Genomic DNA, 16,529 nt, shown 5'->3' with positions numbered 1-16,529 from the left:
TCCTTACGGAAGGGACTGGGTCTCAGGCATCTTTGGTTCCCAGTAAGAGTACAGAGCTTGCCACATTATGGATAATGAGTAAAGGTTTGCTGAGTGAATGAATGAGTCACTGACCCCACTTTTCACATGGGGTGGGCTCTTCTCAGTGTGTGTGCAAGTGCCTATAAGCATGTTAAGTTGAAAGAAACAAGGTAGATTCAGTATCAAGATGGTTTGTTAAGAGAACTCTGGTGAAGGATACCATAGATCTCTAAGAACAAGACACTAGATCCAATCCAGACACATAGGTATGGTAAAAGGACAGTAACTCTCCCAGGTTACTCTCTCTGTTTCTTGTTGGAACACGCCTCTACTTTTTCATCTCTACCTGCTTCATCTTCCTGCTTCTCTTGTTCAAGTTCTTTCCTCTGTTTATTCTAGACTTTCTGTACACCAGTGACTTCAGCCTACCTTTAGCTTTGTCTTGCTCTGAAGCTGACTCTGGCCCTGGCTGAACATAATCTTTCTGTTTTGTCTCTCAGCCAGTGCCCTCAGGACAAGGACCCTTCTCTGGTTCATTGTAGTATCCTCAGTTCCTGGTACATAGTAGGTGCTTGATAATTATTTATTCTGAGTTTTGTAAGTGTCCGTAATCAACTCTTAAATTTTTTTTTCTCTCAGTATCACAGTTCTAAATTCCCCAGAGAAAGAATCTGGTTCAGGATTCATCTTAGTCCAACACAAAGAGAGGGGGTTACATAATCTCAACCATGGCTCACCGGATTCACTTCTTTAGCAACGACTGTGGGTTATAGCGTGAGAGGTGGGCAGGCACTCAAATCCACGTCTGTTAATAGTGCCTGTAGATGCATGTTCTAGAACTAGACGGGCCACTGCCCATCTCCTCCAAAGAAGGGCCATCGTCCTCGGAAGCCTCTTCTTGGAACTCCTCAGTCCCACATGGAATGAGAGATGATTATTCAGCTTCCACTGAGCTGCTTGACCTGTAGCTGTTTCTGTTTGGGAGCACCGTGGGTTCTCCCCATGGGTTGCAATTCAGAGAACCATGAAAAAACAAGGCATTTAGTGTCTTCTCCCCCCTCTGCTCATCTCCACATAGTTTAGTGAGGTCTGGAAACCTGTGTGACCTGTCCAAGGACACACCCCTAGACTAAGGAGCAAAGAGAGGTGTTGGCATTCTGTTCCACAGCTCTGTTCCCTTGATAGGGTTGACCTGACCATTTTGTCCTGATAGTAATGGCGTCCCACAGGAGGCCATCTCTTTGCTTTAACACAACAGCATTTGCAGATCCAGACAGCAAGGTCCCCCTGCAGCACACCCTTGTAAACTCACACTCTTCTTCTGGTGCTGCAGCCCCTGCCACCTACTTCCCTCTCCTGAACATGCCTTCGCAGGGCTTCAGCTGGCTTCCAGCGTGGTCATTACTCTGGACGGAGGTGAGGGGCTCTGCCCACTTGCTCAGCCTTGGTGAAGGAAAGACCCTCGAGCATATCTTCCTGTTGCTTGTTTCTCTAAGCAAAGGTGCTCTTACTTTCTACCCTTTGTTAGCAACTTCTTTTCACTAATGTGGAGAAAGAGGCACCCTGCCCCCTTTTGTTTATCCAACACATGCCCGAGACCCCACTGGACATCCCCCTCTGTTGCAAGGTTTACTCTGGTCAGTACATACCTCTGTTACAGGATTTGTCACATTAGACTGCAGCTGTTTACATGCCCATCTCCACCTGCCCACACACAACAGCAGGGCTTAGATCAGTGGGGACTCTGTCGCATGCATACAGTTCCAGGTCCCTTCACAGTGTCAGGTGTGTGGTGAGACACTCAGTAAAATGCCTGACTGATAGCGGAAGGCAGGTTACCTGGTTTAGTGGGAGACAAACTTACTCAAGTGAGAAGACCGGGGATTGGGTTTCAGCCTTGATACTTACTATTCCTATGACCTTGAGAAGTTGGTTATTGAACTCCATGACATGGACTTACCAACTGTTTTACTCACCTGTACCCAGGGCTTATATTCAGCTGATATGACCACATCAGTTATTAAAATATTAAAACACTTCCATACAAACTGGTAAATCATCTTCACCCAGTCTGCTGTGTGCCACCCTAACCACCTTTATCCCTCCCCTGGAACCCCGGGATCTCCCCTAATAGTAACCAAAGGACTAATGTAACTCTGGAGACCCTCAGAACCCTGCTTTGGCACTACGGCTGGCACCTCTCCTGATTAGTGACGTCCTACCTGCTGATACATATTGTGAATAACATATTGTAAATATCACCCCTTACTCTACCGTAGGATGTGGGGGTGACACCAAATGATATAGTTCACATGAAAACACTTTGAAAACTGTAAAGGGCTGAACACATATTCATCCTGTCCATAATTCCCAGGAAGGGATCAGAGCCCTGAAGGAAGGGAGGGGCCTATTTCCTAGTTGTAGCTCACCCTCTACTTAATTGAAGGCTGAGGAAGGACTTAGTGGGGAGGGTTTGAGATGTTCATGAGCTGCCCGAAAAGAGCCCACAGAAAAGTTCACATGGATTGCAGGATGGCAAGAGGGAGCGGTTCTCACAAGCATTCTTAAAGTGACTTGTCCAAATTTCTCCCTGTAGCAGCCTGGGATTCAATTTGCAGCTCTTTGAATCACACACGCTCTCAGCCGTGCTCTCCTGGCCAGCCCTATCGCTCACAATTAGAAGCCCATTTCACTCGAGCTTAGCTTCGCAGGTGCCCCCCTAGGTAGGACAAGAGCAGCCAGGGAGTTAAGGGCAGGGGGAGGAGAGCAGGCTCACTGGAACGAGGGTTTGCACAATCTGGCATTTATGGAAAATTGGATGTGCTAATGAACCTGAGATCCATCAGGGCTTTCTGAAGGCAGGACTGTCTCTATCAACAAACCAATTAGCACACAATTATTTTCTCCTGAAAGCTTATCTGAGGCGCTCTTTGAATGCTTGCGCCTGAGTGAGCTGCACTTTCCATTACCTCTGGGGGCCCTCTTTATAATCTGCCAAAGCTGTCTGCCTCTTCTACAGGGAGAGGCATGGGGTTCTCTGCACCAACCTGCCAGGGACTCTGGAACTTTCATCACTCGGGGGGGAGGGGTCCTCAGCTCATCCTGCTTATCAAGTCAGTGCTCAGGCAATATCTGCAAGAGGACCCTCTCCAGCTCCCCTTCTCTTTCTCACCTCCTTGCTTCTCTAGGGAAGACAGAGGTGGCTCAGAGCAGAGTAGCAGGGGAAAGAGCAATGACTTTGGGATCTAGTAAAACCCGAGCGAGCCTTCCTCACTCGTGGAGATCTGGCTTGAGGCATTTCCTCTAACAGGAAATGAGCAGGGGATCATGGTCTTTGTCTCTCCCTCATTCCTGTCCTTGCGCCACAATTAACAAAGTGGAGCTACTCACACCCTTTCAATGACTTACCTAATTGATTATCCTCTTGTAGAACTGACCTTTGGAAATAGCAAAGTAAAGGTCAGAAAATCTCATCAGAGCCAGCCCCAGAATATTGAACAAGATGGCGGTGGGGGGGGTTGGGAAGCAGATGGGTTGGTGGTAGATAGGTAGGCATAGTGGTAGGATAAAGGGGAGGAGAGTGGCTGTGCTATATTTGCCCCCTTGGGAGTCGTCCTACTTCTGCGTAAGGTGTGTAGCTTTCTCACCTGTTGCTGGTGAGTGTTCAACTCAGGAGTGGGTGGATAGAAAAGCCAGTGCAGAACTCAGGACAGTAAGGGGGCCAGCTTACCTGGAGGTGGTGACAGGCAAATCTCCCAAATACCACACTCACCATCCCACTGCCCTTCAGCCCACCCCATTCCAAGAGAGGCAGGGTTCCCCAGAATAGCTGGGCTAGTCCTTGGCTACAGCTCTTCTTATAGGAATTTTTGCACCGTATAGATAAAGAAGACTTTACCTTGACATAAGCCTGACTCTGCCTTCCCACTGCAGTTTGACAACTAGCCAATCAACAGCTCACTCAATACAGAGACATTATTCAGCACCAAGTGCCCATCTGTGGAGGGAGGTAGGCTCACGTGGAACACCAGGATTATAGAAACACGTTTCCTTGTCTGTAAACTCCTTATGGTAGTGACCGTGTCTTACTCAACTGTGAGTTTTGGATTCTCCTTGAATATGTAATAGATGAATAAATGAGTGAAAGAATAAATGAATGAGTCAAATGAATCGTAGCCCTGCAGGTGACTCACTGTGTGACCTTGAAGAAATCACTTAACCTATCTGGCCTTGGTTTCCTCATCTGTAATATAGGATAATAATATCTAAAGTGTATACAATTTGTCTTACCCCATGTTCACATTCTGAAGAGAGGGCAGATCACTAAAATACTTTGGATAAACTGGTCTGTTTACACTTGTTTTTTAAAGTGATATTATCTAAATGGGTTTACCTCATTTTAATTTTCTTTAGCCCTTTGACGTGCCCTCACAGGAGGCACGGGGCTTTGAACTGGAGTCTGAGGACTAAAAAGTCAAAATCCTGTTTCAGCTACTCAACAGCTCTGTGGTCTCGGGTACTGTAACTCTCGGAACCTTGGTTTCCTTCTTTGAAGAGTGATAGTAGTGGGATTTGTCTCCGAGTTAGTGTGAAGGTTAAATGGGATGATCTTGGAGGATGAACTTGGAAACTGTGCAGAGGTTTCCAGCGTCTGTCATGGCCTTGATCCCATCCCCCATCCATGCTGGGTCTTGCTGCCTCTCATGCACTGTCTATTGCTTCCCCTTGGTCTTGGTCTGCAGTTACCTCTTTTTCTCCCAATTCCCCCCTTCCCTCACATCCCTCCTCATCCTTCAAGACCAATTTATGGATCACCTTCTCCACGAAGCCTTCTCAGACTCCTTTAAGCTACAAGGTTCTCTCCCTTCTCTCTGTTTACTGTATTAGTCTGTGTCATACCATCTCTCACTTAATTACTCTCTTCCATGTGTATTTTTTAAAGACTAAGTATACTAAATTCTCTTCAAACATGTCGCTTATACTTTGGTATTCACCACGGTAACTAGTAGGATGGCAGACAATTACAGTACACACTTTCAAGCCCATGGGTTGTAGATCATGCTGCCCCTTCTTTTTTTTTTTTTTTGGCCGCGCTGTTCAATCCCTGGTTTTAGTTTTCCCCAACCAGGGATTGAACCTGGGCCCTCAGCAGTGAAAACCCAGAATCCTAACCACTGGACCACCAGGGGTGCTGCCCCTTCTTTTTCTCAGAGTACTTTCCCTCCCTTCTCTTTTTGTCCACTTTCTACTCATCTTTAAAGACCAACTCAGTTGGTGTCTCCTCTGAAACTCCTTCCCTTGTATAGAGCTGTGGTTTCCTCAGGGCTCCTCCTGACACTTTGCTTCTGCTCGATGTGGATGTGTATCAGTCAGTTGGATATGTACCTGCCTCCCCGACAGGTTGTAACCTCCTGGAGGACACACTACATAACTTGTACACCTTTGTGCCCACCTCTCCACCCCCCAAAGCCTGGAACAGATTACTCCTACATTCTCTAATTTATTGAGTACCTGCTATGTGCCAGGCACCCTGTTAAGTGCTATTGAGAACATCGTGAGCAAAATAACTACGAGCTTACCTCCGTGGAGCCTTTAGTGTGTGGAGGACCCAGGCTTTAACTAAATACTCGCAGAAAAGGATGGAAAACTGCAAGTTGTATGCTCATTGCGGAGCTGAGGTGCCCGGAGCTAGGAGAGAAGGTCAGAGGTATCAGGGCCAATTTCCTTGAAGAACTCCGAGAAAGGCACGCTAGGAATGTTTGCTAAATTGTAGGGAATTGAACAGTGGCTGCCCAATAAATACTCGTTGATTGTTTGATTGATTTTTGGCAAAGCCTCTGGAGATCCTGAGAAGAAAGGGCCTCAGGTCCCCATCATTCTTATTACATAATTATTTCAGTGCGTTTAAAGCTCCCCATTTTTCATCTTATACTTTAAACATCAGGGAAAAACTGATAGGCCAACTTTATAATATTTTAAAATGACTCTATGGTGTTTTGGAATATTACATAGCTATAAGAGTTTATGTATATTTAATATACTTATTAAAATATGCAGTAAGCCCATGGCTGATTTTCTCTAAGGACGTCTCAGTGCCGAGGTGGGACTTAAATGTTTAATATTAATAATAATACTCATAGCTCATATTTCTCTAGTGCTTTTCATCTTCGGGATCCCTAAAGCCTGTGAGCACCACATCAAGTGGATGCAGCTGGGCTTGCCGGCGGGCTGACAGCATCCTCATCTGGCCTCCTTTCTTCCTCTGGGGGAGGAGAAGGGGGAACTCCAACACAGAGGTCCAGCTTCCACTGCCTACATTGAGTTTCCTCTTCCAGACTGAAATTCCCTCTGGCTCCCTCTGAAAGGCTTCCAATTATGTACAACTGCTGCTGCCAGCCCTATACCACTGATACTCCCTGTCTTAGAACAAGGGAAAAAGTGGCTTTATGCTCCTGGGGTAGGGAGATACATGCCCTTCCTTGGGCTGGTCCAGGACAGGACATAGAGCCTGAGATTGGCTGACCGGAAAAGGGAAATGCAAAGGGAAGGTCTCAGCTTGTTATATAAACCCACCCCCTGTCCTTCCTTCTCTAGGTCACGGAGACCAGGACCGGTCCCCTGGGCTGCAGCAACTACGACAACCTAGACTCGGTCAGCTCTGTCCTGGTACAGAGTCCGGAGAACAAAGTGCAGTTACTCGGTAAGGTGCCCTGTGATGTTTTCACACTTTCCATACACGGTAAAAAAAAAACAAAAAAAAACAAACTTGGATCACCAAGAGGAAAAAGTCCTGCCTGCCCCATTTGGCTAAACCCTTCTGAAGACAAGAACTACCACTAGTTCTGGAACTTGTATTTAACAACTTTCCATCATTCTTTTGAGAAAACTTCTGACATGGTTCACTTTACACCTCGACCATTGCTCAAACCACTGGACACCCAAATCCACCCACCTCCCAGTCCTTCCCAAGACCTCTGTCACTATCCTACAGCAACAACACATCCATCGTTATACACCTTGATCTCGTTGGCAATCTCCTTTGTTGTCCAAAGAACCCTCTGCTTTATCCTAAGTATACATTGGGGAATAGCTGGCCTTTGCAGAGTGGTTATGGGGCACCGTCTCTAGCTTGACTAAGAGCTACACAAACTGTGGGACCATTGGTTACCCTGAGAGTGTTCTCTGCTTTCTGTTACTAGTCTGCAGTCTTCCAAGGGAGATCAAAGCCAGGATAAGAGTTTGAGAGGAATAGGAGCCTTAACCGGGGACAGAACAGGCAGAAACAGAAAAGCGAAAGGAATGGGAACGACCGTAGGTCTGGAGGCTGGGAGATAAGGGGAGGCACTCAGCTGCTCTCTGTCCCCCAAGCATCCTGGGGGCAGAGCCATGCAAACTGATTCAGACAGAGCTGTTTGGCAATGGGAAAAGTTTATTCTTCTTAAGGCCTGAGTTGGACTCTGTTTAAGATATTACTGTCTTGGTATTATGAAATCAATAGCCGTCACCCAGGATCTATGATTACAAATTCCAGGCAACCTGAGCCAGACGCAACCCCTCAATGCTTTAGGCATCAAGAAACATACAAGGGCTTCCCTGGTGGTGCAGTGGTTGAGTCTGCCTGCCAATGCAGGGGACACGGGTTCGAGCCCTGGTCTGGGAAGATCCCACATGCCGCGGAGCAACTGGGCCCGTGAGCCACAACTACTGAGCCTGCGCATCTGGAGCCTGTGCTCCGCAACAAGAGAGGCCACGATAGTGAGAGGCCCGCGCACCGCGATGAATAGTGGCCCCCACTCACCACAACTAGAGAAAGCCCTCGCACAGAAACGAAGACCCAACACGGCAATCAATCAATCAATCAATCAATAATAATAATAATAATAATAATAAAAAATAAACAAACCCAAAGTTTTAAAAAAAAGAAACATACAAAAAGGAGGAAAAGGCTCCTGTATTTAAAGCCGCCCAATGCAATTAGCATCCCTCTTCTCTCAGGTCCCTGGGTGGGCTGGGTTTGTGTCTGGAAATTAGTTATGAGTGAAGTTCAGAGTGTCTGGTGGTTCATTTGGAATAGTTTATGCCATTTAATTTTATAGCCCATCACTCATGCAGACATTGCTCAGGGCACTTATTTTGTAGCAATAGGAAATGTTATGGTGAGGAGGAGGGAGCTGATGGGGGAGGTGAAAGGAAAGGACTTGGAGAGGAGTGAGTGTTGAAAGCAAGCATATGTGGACAGTACGCATGGGGAGGGCTGCTCAAGTGCCACTGTGGGCACATCGTCAAGAAAGGAAAGTTTAGGAGCAGTTCAGAACAGGAGGTAGATCACAAACAAGGACAACAAACATCTACCGCAGCTGCAATTCTAAGTTATATTTTGAGGTCTGCCGAGACTGGGTTACATACTTTGGGCTCTCTGATTTCCTGCCAAGGACAAGGTCAAGGGTGTGACAATAAAGAGCTGGCAGACCTCTGATGGAAGGGGAGCTCATCCCGTCCAGAAGTCCTCGCGTCCCTCACTCTCCTGGCACAGTTTCTCCCAGTGTCCCTGCTGGGAGAGCCTCCTGCAGGTCTGACCTTGAACCGGGCTGGGCTGCAACCAAAGGCATGCCCGTCCTTCATTCACCTCTTGGTATGCTCCCAACAGCCACCCTGTGTGGCTTGAAGCCAACTAGGAGTCTATTCTGCTGCTGGTGAACCAATATCCACCACAGATGGGTAGGAAAACTGAAGCTTGGAGCAATTTAGTGGGTTATATTCAAGACCAGAGGCAGCTAATTAGAAAAGAGAGCTGAGAGACCTTCGTATCTATCCAGGCTCGACTGAACTTGGGGCATCCATCGCCATCTTGCTTTCACATCGCGTTAAGGGTTAAACCCTGAGATAGGCAGCCAGTCCCAGTTATGCAGTATGACCCAATGGGACAAGGACAGGGTCTGTCACCAAGCTGACTTTACCAGCACTGTGACTTGGGCAGGTCACCATGGTCACTGGGCTGGGATTTCCTCATTATAAGAGCCTCAGTATGACCACAGTGTTGCTTGTAGTTGTATATGGAAAGTGCTTGGTATAGTGCCTGGCCACTGTGTACCCATAACACCTTGTCCCTACCTCCTAAGCAGGGCAGCCTCCTTGGTCATCGGGGCTAAGGTGGGAGGCCCAGGAGGGTCAGCATTCAGAAGTATCCTAGCAGGCCTGCGGCTCATCTCAGAGAAGCTAGAAACAGGATGGCAATTGGAGGCAGAGCAAAAAAGCCCATCAAGCCTTGATTCTTCCCCCACGAGGGCTATAAGCTCTTCCTTTAATCTGAAACATCTTCCCATTTCCATCCTAGAAACGCTGACGTGTAGCCAATAAGCCCGTTCATATGATATGCACGCTCTCAATTTGGCTGATGTGAGGGGTTCGACTAAGCCTTGAGCTTTGACGTGCCCCATCTGTCACTGGGACAGCAATAACCCTCTGTCCCAACCAGCTCAGCAGGATCAGGGCCTGGGGTGGCCATTCTTGGGCCCAGGATGCACAAGTCAGCAGAACCCCAGCTGGGGATCCTGCAGCCTTGGGTGTGGGAAACCGAGTACTCCCTGGCCCTGCCAGGCAGTTCCCCGACACGTCCTTTCCTTAGGCCTGCAGGTGCTGCTGCCCGAGTACCTGCGGGAGCGCTTCGTGACCGCTGCGCTCAGCTACATCACATGCAGCTCTGAGGGCGAGCTCATCTGCAAGGAGAATGACTGTTGGTGCAAGTGCAGCCCCACCTTCCCAGAATGCAACTGTCCTGACGCTGACATCCAGGCCATGGAGGACAGCCTGCTGCAGATCCAGGACTCCTGGGCGACTCACAACCAGCAGTTTGAGGAGTCAGGTGAGCAGTCAGTCAGCCCAGGTTTCCTCCCTGTCAATGGGAGGTGGCTGAGAGGTGCGGGGTAAGAACCCGGGGCGCTCAGCTTGGCTCCTGGCTCAGCCACTTAACTGGCTGGGTGACCTCCAGCAGGTTATATGACCACCCCAAGTCTGAACTCATTTTCTTTTTTTGTATATGCAAACAGACCTAATACCTACCAAAGTGATGCGTTTCAAGGACTTAATAAGCTAAGGTAAATATAATTGAGGCCAGAGGCCTTGTCTGTCTTGTTTGCCACAGATTCCACAGTGCCTGCACATAAGGTGCACAGTGAATATTTGTTGAATGAATGAGGCACATAGCATGTTTCTAGGAGGCACCTAGTACACGCTGGTGATTGCTTATTGCAGGTATAACTGATATCAATGTCACCTTGAGACTTAGATTCAGAGGGCTTGGTTTTGAGTTCTTATTCCGTGTTATGGCTTGAATGTTTGTAGCCCCTCAAATTCATATATGGAAAATCTGATGCCCAAGGTGATGGTATTAGGAGGTGGGGACTTTGGGATTTGATTAGGTCATAAGAGCCGAGCCTTCATGGACGGTATCAGTGCTCATATAAAAGAGGCCCCAGAGAGATCCCTTACCTCTTCCAACATGTGAGGACCCAGCAAGAATTTTGCCATCTGCAACCCAGAGGAGGGCCTTCACCAGAACCTGCCAGCAGCATCCTGACCTTGGACTTCCGGCCTCTGAAAATACATTTCTGTTGTTTATAAGCCACCCAATCTGTGATATTTTGTTATAACATCTTGGACAGACCTAACACACTCTATTACTGATCCTTTGTATGACTTTGGTTTAGCCATTCAGCTCCTCAGTGCCTCCATTTCTTCATCTGTAAATGAGGGAAAATGATAACAATAGGTGGATGGATGGCTCATATGGAATAATGTAGATAAAATTAAAGTATAAAGAACTCTGCATGATATACTCATACATTTCAATATTAAATGAATAATAGTTATATGGATATATCTCAAAAAACAATATTGGATAAAACAAAACAAATGAAAAAGGTTATGTATTATATACATATTTGTATTTATATAACATTTATATGTAATACTATAATAACATGTTAAATATACATATTTAGTACTATTTATTTGATGTTTAAAACATACTAGCCAATACTTAATATTTTTATGGATAAATATATTTTTAGAAAACGTTAAAAAATATATGATAGTAATAAAGAAAACATTCAAGAGAGTAGTTACATCTAGATAAAGATGGAGGGGGAAGTTTAGGGCCTTCAAGTATATTCGCTTTGCCTTATTTCTTTAAAAAAAAAATCTGAATTCAATATGGCAAAATGGCAAACTCTAGGTGGTGGGCACATGGGAGTTTATCTTGTTATTCTCTGTGCTGTTTTGTATACCTAAGTGTTTTATAAAAAGAACTATGCACACACTACTAGTTGTTAATGTCATTACTAGGTATGATTTTTCCAATCATCTGGGTGAGGGATGAAGAATCAGGGGCTTGAGAAATCAGAATGAGCTGAGGCCTCAGGCATTGCCATCTCAGGTCTTAAACAAGGCATTCAGTTGCTAAGGAGAATATCATATTCCGGCCCCCCAGCTGCATTGGACCAATGGTGGTGGGATGTGTTAGGTAATGCTCGAGTATGTGGGAAAGGACTTTGGGCTTTCAGCACTATGAATTACTGCCAGTGAGTGAAGGAGGACTATGCAGACCCCCATCAGGAGACGTGATGGCTGCAGATTCCAAGTAAAAGCAGGTCCATGGACAGAGATCTGAGCATGAATTCGGAAAACACATTGTGCCCAGGAAGCCCTGAGGAGGACTCAGGCTTGCAGTAGGAGCTAAGAACCAGAAAGCACATTGCTTCTGGATTAGCTTCCAGGAAGAATGGGTGTCTGGCCAAGAGGTGAATCTCAAAAGAGAGGAAAGGTGTCCTAGAGTCAGAGACAAGGACATGGAGGGAAGAGGCTGGTCTCAGGGACTGAAAGGCTTCTAAGAAGACTTCTGAGCTGGGTGCTCCCTCTTCTGTGTCTGCATTTGCCAGTCTTGCCCGCCCTCAACTTCGTGAGTGCCTCACACCTTCCCTAAGGGTGCGGTGGTGTGATTGAAGAAGATTGTGGATGAATTATAAGGCGGTATAAAGGGCAAGAGAGATGCATCCCAAGGTCATTGGCCCCGTGGGTGGTGGCAGAGATGTGTTTTGAAATTCAGAAGCATATTAGAAACAGGAAGGATGGGAAAAAATCCATATCTTATGGTACGTCAATCACCTCTGAATAAGGCTGTTGGAAAAGAAAGAAATAAAAGAGCCCTGGAGGGTGGATGTGAAGCCTCCTTCCTTCCTCATACAGTAACTGAAGGGCGGGCTGGGTCTGGGGGTAGTGGGGAGGTCCTCCTGCCCATCCAGGGTCCCCCTCAGCTCAGCTCTCGTGTTCTTACCCGCAGAGGAATTCCAGGCCCTGCTGAAGCGGCTGCCGGATGACAGGTTCCTGAACTCCACAGCCATCTCCCAGTTCTGGGCCATGGACACCAGCCTCCAGCACCGCTACCAGCAGCTGGGAGCCAGCTTGAAAGTGCTGTTCAAGAAGACCTATCGGATCGTCCGCCGGCTCTTCAACCTCTGCAAGCGCTGCCACCGGCAGCCCCGCTTCCGCCTGCCCAAGGAGAGGTGAGCACCCCAGATGCCCGAGCCAGAGCACGTCACCCACGACAGCCACTGAGGCCGGGGAGGACCCCTGTCCAACACAACAGAGCTGGACATGCTGACCCACACACGGCCTGTTAGAGTCTCCTGTTATCTTGACCTACTTGCGTGTCATTCTCAGTTATGAGTTGCATCTGAAGTGAGAGAGAAAAAAACAAAGAGGCTAACTTTACTTTTATATAAATTATAGTCGATTCGAATGTTATTCTAATAATACTCTAATTCTCACTCATTTCTATTTTAATAAGTCTTTTAGGAAAGAAGAGGGTGGAGTTAAAGGTTTTAGACCAATTGCGTATGATGAGAAACACACACAATAGATTGTTTCCAACAAGTGACTCTGCTCTGAGTCACAGGAGGGAGGCGAGCTGAGGCCCTGTGCCCTCGGGAGCAGAGTGGGGCTGGATTGTCAGAGGCCCTCATGCATCCATCCATCCGCTCCTTCACACGTGCATCCAACAAGCCTTTAATGAGTCCACCTCGTATGTCCTAATATTAAGCAGTGAGGGATATTTGTTAATTGAGAAGATATAATAAATATACAGGAACATCAAAATTATAAAATGATTATGTGGCAGCCCCTTAAAAGCATGTTCGTGGACCATAAATCAAAGGCATGGTCTAATAATAGTAAAGGTCAGAGAGAAAAGCCACCCAGGAGAAGGACCTCTTGGCCAGATTGTGTGGGAGGAAATGGAAGTGGGCTGGTGTGTGTGAGCCAGAGCATTCCAGGAGGGGGCGCTGCCCTCACAGCAACCCAGGGGTGCACTTCTAACTGAGGCACAGGTAACGAGGGACATATGAGTGAGAGGACAGACCAGCAAGGGCATTTGAGAAAGGTTCTTTTTTTTTTTTTTTTTTTCCCAACAAATAGTTAGGAAATGCTTACCAGGCACCAGGAACAATCCTAGTTTCTGAGAATATGTTGGGGAATAATGCAGGGTCCCTACTCTCATGGCATTTGCAGGGAAGCTATCTCTGAACAGGTCAACAATAACTGAACACAATCCATTTTGATAATGAACATTGCTGAGGATCAAGTCAAAGCAGGGTGATGTGACAGAGAGGGACTGGGTGATGCTTTGGACAGGGGAGTAACTGAAGAGTTCTTTGAGGAGGTATCGTAAGAGCTGAAGTCTAAACCTTAAGAGGGAGCCAGCCATAGAAAAGTCCTATCCTTGGTGGGAGAGTTCTAGAAAGGAGAGAGACTGTGAAGGGGGAAAGAGGTTGGCATGCCACTGGAAAGTTTGGAGAGCCAGTTGTTGGAAGATCTTATTTAAGAGGCTGAAAACTAGATTGGATACGAAAGACGTTGCAGATCTTCTGTAGGCTTTTGAATAAGGGAATGAGGTGGTACTTGGGAGGGAGGAGCACAAGTTTGCTGTCAGACATTTCTGGCGCTGATCCATCAGACACCCAGCTCCAGGACTTGTTTGGTTATCCCAAAGTGGTAAAGTAGGGTTTCTGTCATTCAGAGAACCTGGGGCTTTTATCTTCCTTATCACCTATTAGTCACATCTCCTGCCACCCTCAGGGAAGCAGCAGTGTGTGGCTTCCTATGACTCTTGCTTCATTTTTATCCCCCCTCCCAAAGGTCTTTGTCCTACTGGTGGAACCGTATCCAATCCCTCCTCTACTGTGGAGAGAGCACCTTCCCTGGCACCTTCCTGGAACAGAGCCACAGCTGCACCTGCCCCTACGACCAGTCTTCCTGCCAGGGCCCCATCCCTTGTGCCTTGGGCGAAGGGCCCGCCTGTGCCCACTGTGCCCCAGACAACAGCACACGCTGTGGGAGCTGCAACCCAGGCTACGTGCTCGCCCAGGGCTTGTGCCGCCCCGAGGTGGCCGAGTCGCTGGAGAACTTTCTGGGGCTGGAGACAGACCTGCAGGACCTGGAGCTGAAGTACCTGCTGCAGAAGTGGGACAGCCGCATCGAGGTGCACTCCATCTTCATCAGCAATGACATGCGCCTGGGCAGCTGGTTCGACCCTTCCTGGAGGAAACGCATGCTGCTCACCCTGAAGAGCAACAAGTACAAGCCCGGGCTGGTGCACGTGATGCTGGCCCTGTCCCTGCAGATCTGCCTCACCAAGAACAGCACCCTGGAGCCTGTCATGGCCATCTACGTCAACCCCTTTGGGGGCAGCCACTCTGAGAGCTGGTTCATGCCCGTGAACGAGGGCAGTTTCCCAGACTGGGAAAGGACTAATGTGGATGCCGTCGCCCAGTGCCAAAACTGGACTATTACCTTGGGCAATAGGTGGAAGACCTTCTTTGAGACAGTCCATGTTTACCTACGGAGCCGAATCAAGTCCCTGGATGACAGCTCCAACGAGACAATCTACTACGAGCCTCTGGAGATGACCGATCCCTCCAAGAACTTGGGCTACATGAAAATCAACACCTTGCAGGTCTTTGGCTACAGCCTGCCCTTTGACCCGGATGCCATCCGGGACTTAATTCTCCAGTTAGACTACCCATATACTCAAGGTTCCCAGGACTCTGCCCTCTTGCAGCTCATCGAGCTTAGGGACCGGGTCAACCAGCTTTCTCCGCCTGGCAAGGTGCGGCTTGACCTTTTCTCCTGCTTGCTCCGGCATCGGCTCAAGCTGGCCAACAATGAGGTGGGCAGGATCCAGTCCTCTCTGAGGGCTTTCAACTCCAAGCTGCCAAACCCTGTGGAGTATGAGACAGGCAAACTCTGTAGCTAATGGGGGACCCACTCCAGCGCCGGGCAGGGAGGGGATCCATGAATCCGGGGTGCAATGATCTAAGCCCTCACCTTAGTGCCAACGGGGTGTTCCCTTAAGACTGCACCCAGCAGATGGGACTCGGGGCTTGAACTGAAGCAGGCAGGAGAGAAAGAAACAGCCGCTGCACACATGCACACACCACGCGTGTGCACACACACACACACACACACACTCACAAGGGGAGGCGAGCACTCAGCAGCCTGGGATCTGTAAAGTCGGTGCTTTCTCACATGAATGCAGTTGAAGGAGAGGGAGCCAAGGGAGAGCTTCAGAAAAGGAACCAGCCCAACCGTGCAACACACAAATTCTTAAAAGTGATTCTTAGCATTCAAGAAAGCAAGAGGGAACAACAATGCGAGGGGTGGGAGCACCGCCTCCCCCTCTGTGGAGTCACTTTTGTATTCTTTTTAGCCAGATTTCTTAAATGGCGTTGTTTCATGATTCCCCACAGTGGTTCTTACTTTTTGTTCGCTGCCTCCTCTGAGCCCTCCAGACACGGACCGCTCCTCAGGCCAGCTCCGTCGAGGAAACGGGGGGTAACGCCCGCAGAGGACCCCTCGGGGCAGCAAGGCAGCCCTGCTGCCCTCCCTCTCCCTCGGCCCCCTCGCTTCCTTGGGCTCTCCGGTGTCAGGGCCTGGCTGGCTCCACGTTCCCCTTGTGGTCCAGCCAGAGCTCCTCTCCCAGCAGCATCTGTTCTGTCCAAGAAAGCAGCTCTGTCAAGTTAGAGACGATGTATAGGGAAATGTTCTTTTTTAAAAAACAAAAAACAAAAAATATTTATTTTGTGATTGTTTTTCTTGTCAATCTGCTCCAGCCACATGAACATATGAGTAAAAACTTGCCTGGTTTAATATATATATGTTTTAAAAAGGCTGTTTTTTAGGGGAAAAATGAGAGAAAAGAGGGGGAAAAAAAGAGTATAGTTCCCTGGGCTGCCTGGATTTTTAAAAATTGGGTGTCCATGGATGGGAGGATATTGCTATATAAGAGGCTGGTTGATCCGTGTACACACAAGTGCATGCATGTCTGGCTTGACTGTGTGTGTGTGTGTGAGAGAGAGAGAGAGAGAGAGAGAAATTGACATTAAATAAAGAATGGAGTGAGGCAGAACTCTTCCAGAGAGTTATCTGGCTTGCCCACCTCCTTTCTTCCCAGGTGT

General features: G+C 47.9%; 1 protein-coding gene across 2 annotated transcripts in view; it reads left to right on the top strand.

The window, feature by feature from the left end:
• Nucleotides 1-16,223, top strand: part of BRINP2 (BMP/retinoic acid inducible neural specific 2) — a 120,011-nt gene extending 103,788 nt beyond the window's left edge. For both annotated transcript variants that reach the window (XM_082384034.1, XM_082384035.1), the window contains 4 exons: nt 6,616-6,721; nt 9,647-9,883; nt 12,359-12,581; nt 14,212-16,223. In XM_082384034.1, coding sequence (XP_082240160.1) covers nt 6,616-6,721; nt 9,647-9,883; nt 12,359-12,581; nt 14,212-15,328 — 1,683 coding nt within the window. In that variant the 3' untranslated portion in view covers nt 15,329-16,223. The remainder of the gene's footprint in view (nt 1-6,615; nt 6,722-9,646; nt 9,884-12,358; nt 12,582-14,211) is intronic.
• The last annotated feature ends 306 nt before the right edge of the window (nt 16,224-16,529 follow it).

Source organism: Balaenoptera borealis (genome assembly GCF_965194805.1).
Source record: "Balaenoptera borealis genome assembly, chromosome: 1".
In the NCBI taxonomy this organism is placed as follows: domain Eukaryota; kingdom Metazoa; phylum Chordata; class Mammalia; order Artiodactyla; family Balaenopteridae; genus Balaenoptera; species Balaenoptera borealis.
The sequence above is the reverse complement of the archived record's forward strand: the minus strand, read 5'-3'. Positions and strand labels throughout refer to the sequence as shown.